At 57.4% G+C, this 1,393-nt stretch overlaps 1 protein-coding gene across 1 annotated transcript in view; it reads right to left on the bottom strand.

Annotated features, from left to right (window-relative positions):
- MAK16 (MAK16 homolog) overlaps window positions 1-24 on the bottom strand; it is a 3,267-nt gene extending 3,243 nt beyond the window's left edge. Inside the window, exon 1 of the mRNA XM_014958397.1 lies at window positions 19-24. Within this exon, the coding sequence (XP_014813883.1) occupies window positions 19-24 (6 nt within the window). The remainder of the gene's footprint in view (window positions 1-18) is intronic.
- Window positions 25-1,393: the final 1,369 nt, after the last annotated feature.

The raw sequence follows: 1,393 nt of genomic DNA, 5'->3' as shown, positions 1-1,393 counted from the left end.
ACCGGCGGCCTAGAGCGCCGCCATGACCGGAAAGGGCGGGGAGAGCCCAAGTCTCGCGAGAGCTGGGAAATGGCGGGCGCGGGGTGTCATGGCGGCGGCCAGGAGGCGCCTCCTCCGCCTCAGCCCGGGGGCGGCTCCGGGCGGGGAAATAAAGCGGTGGCACACAAAGCTGAGAGGGTGTCGTGGGCGATGGGGGTCTGTTCAGTGCGCGGCCCTCTGTGCGTGATGGTTGAGGCCTGTCTCTTGCGTGAGGCGCCGGGATGGCGGCTGAGGGGGGGGTCAGGCCTCAGGCCGTGTCTGGTCACGGCTTATGAGGAGCGGCTGAGGGAGCTGGGGGGGTTCAGCCTGGAAAAAAGGAGGCTGAGGGGAGACCTTCTCGCGCTCTACAACTCCCTGAAGGAGGGTGTAGCCGGGGGGGGTCGCCTCTTCTCCCAAGGAACAGGCCATGGGACAAGAGGAAATGGCCTCAAGTTGCACCAAGGGTAGATTTAGGATGGAAATTGGGGAAACTTCTTCACTGACAAGGTTATCAACCATCGGAACAGGCTGCCCAGGGCAGTGGTGGAGTTGCCATCCCTGGAGGTATATAAAAGCCGGGCAGGCGTGGTGCTGAGGCACACGGGTTGGTTTGGGATGGTTTGGGCAGTGTTAATTTAACAGTTGGACTCGATCTTAAAGGTCCCTTCCAGCCTGGGTGGTTCTATGGTTCTGTGCTCTGTCCTCCCTCCCCTGTGCTGTCACCACAGTAGGACGTGGCAGCTGCCACAGTGGTGGAGACAGGACGACTGGCACCAGCAGCTCCCAACGAGGCCCACGCTGTTCTATTTTACACAGCAGAAGCCGTGAGGGAAAGGTTTGTTTGCAGATTCTCCGCCCGAGGAGGGGAAAGCTGTTTCCTCCCCGGCTCCCAAGCCTCATCTCCCCCGGCTGCAGAGCTGTCGGTGCCTGTTTATATTGCACACAAGAGTTGGATGACGTTTTTTCAGCAGGGTGGTTGAAAAATCAGGTTGGTTGATGCAAAGGTTACAACATAATTCTTCACTCAGAGCAGAGATACTCCATCAGTGACACTGGCGTTACAGCTAATTTATTAATTAGAAGGTCTAAGCTGCCAATGCTGAAGGAAAGAGGTGGATTTGTGTGGCTGATGCTGGGTGCAGTGCCTGGGGAGGGCTGGCTGCGGGGACCCCACCGTTCCAGCAGGAACCAGAGGCCCCTCTGCCTTCCTGATGCTCACGGGGGTGGGTTTCCAGAGCAACCAGCCGCCGGGCACACAGAGGGCTTTAAGTGTTAATATTTAACTGGGAGGTGCACTGTGGAGGTGTGAATAGATCCCCAAATAGAATGGTTCGCTTTTTTTTTTTTTTTTTCCTTCCACCACAGAGAGCAAACA

This window comes from Calidris pugnax, unplaced genomic scaffold (genome assembly GCF_001431845.1).
Source record: "Calidris pugnax isolate Ruff unplaced genomic scaffold, ASM143184v1 scaffold280, whole genome shotgun sequence".
Classification (NCBI taxonomy): Eukaryota; Metazoa; Chordata; class Aves; order Charadriiformes; family Scolopacidae; genus Calidris; species Calidris pugnax.
The sequence above is the reverse complement of the archived record's forward strand: the minus strand, read 5'-3'. Positions and strand labels throughout refer to the sequence as shown.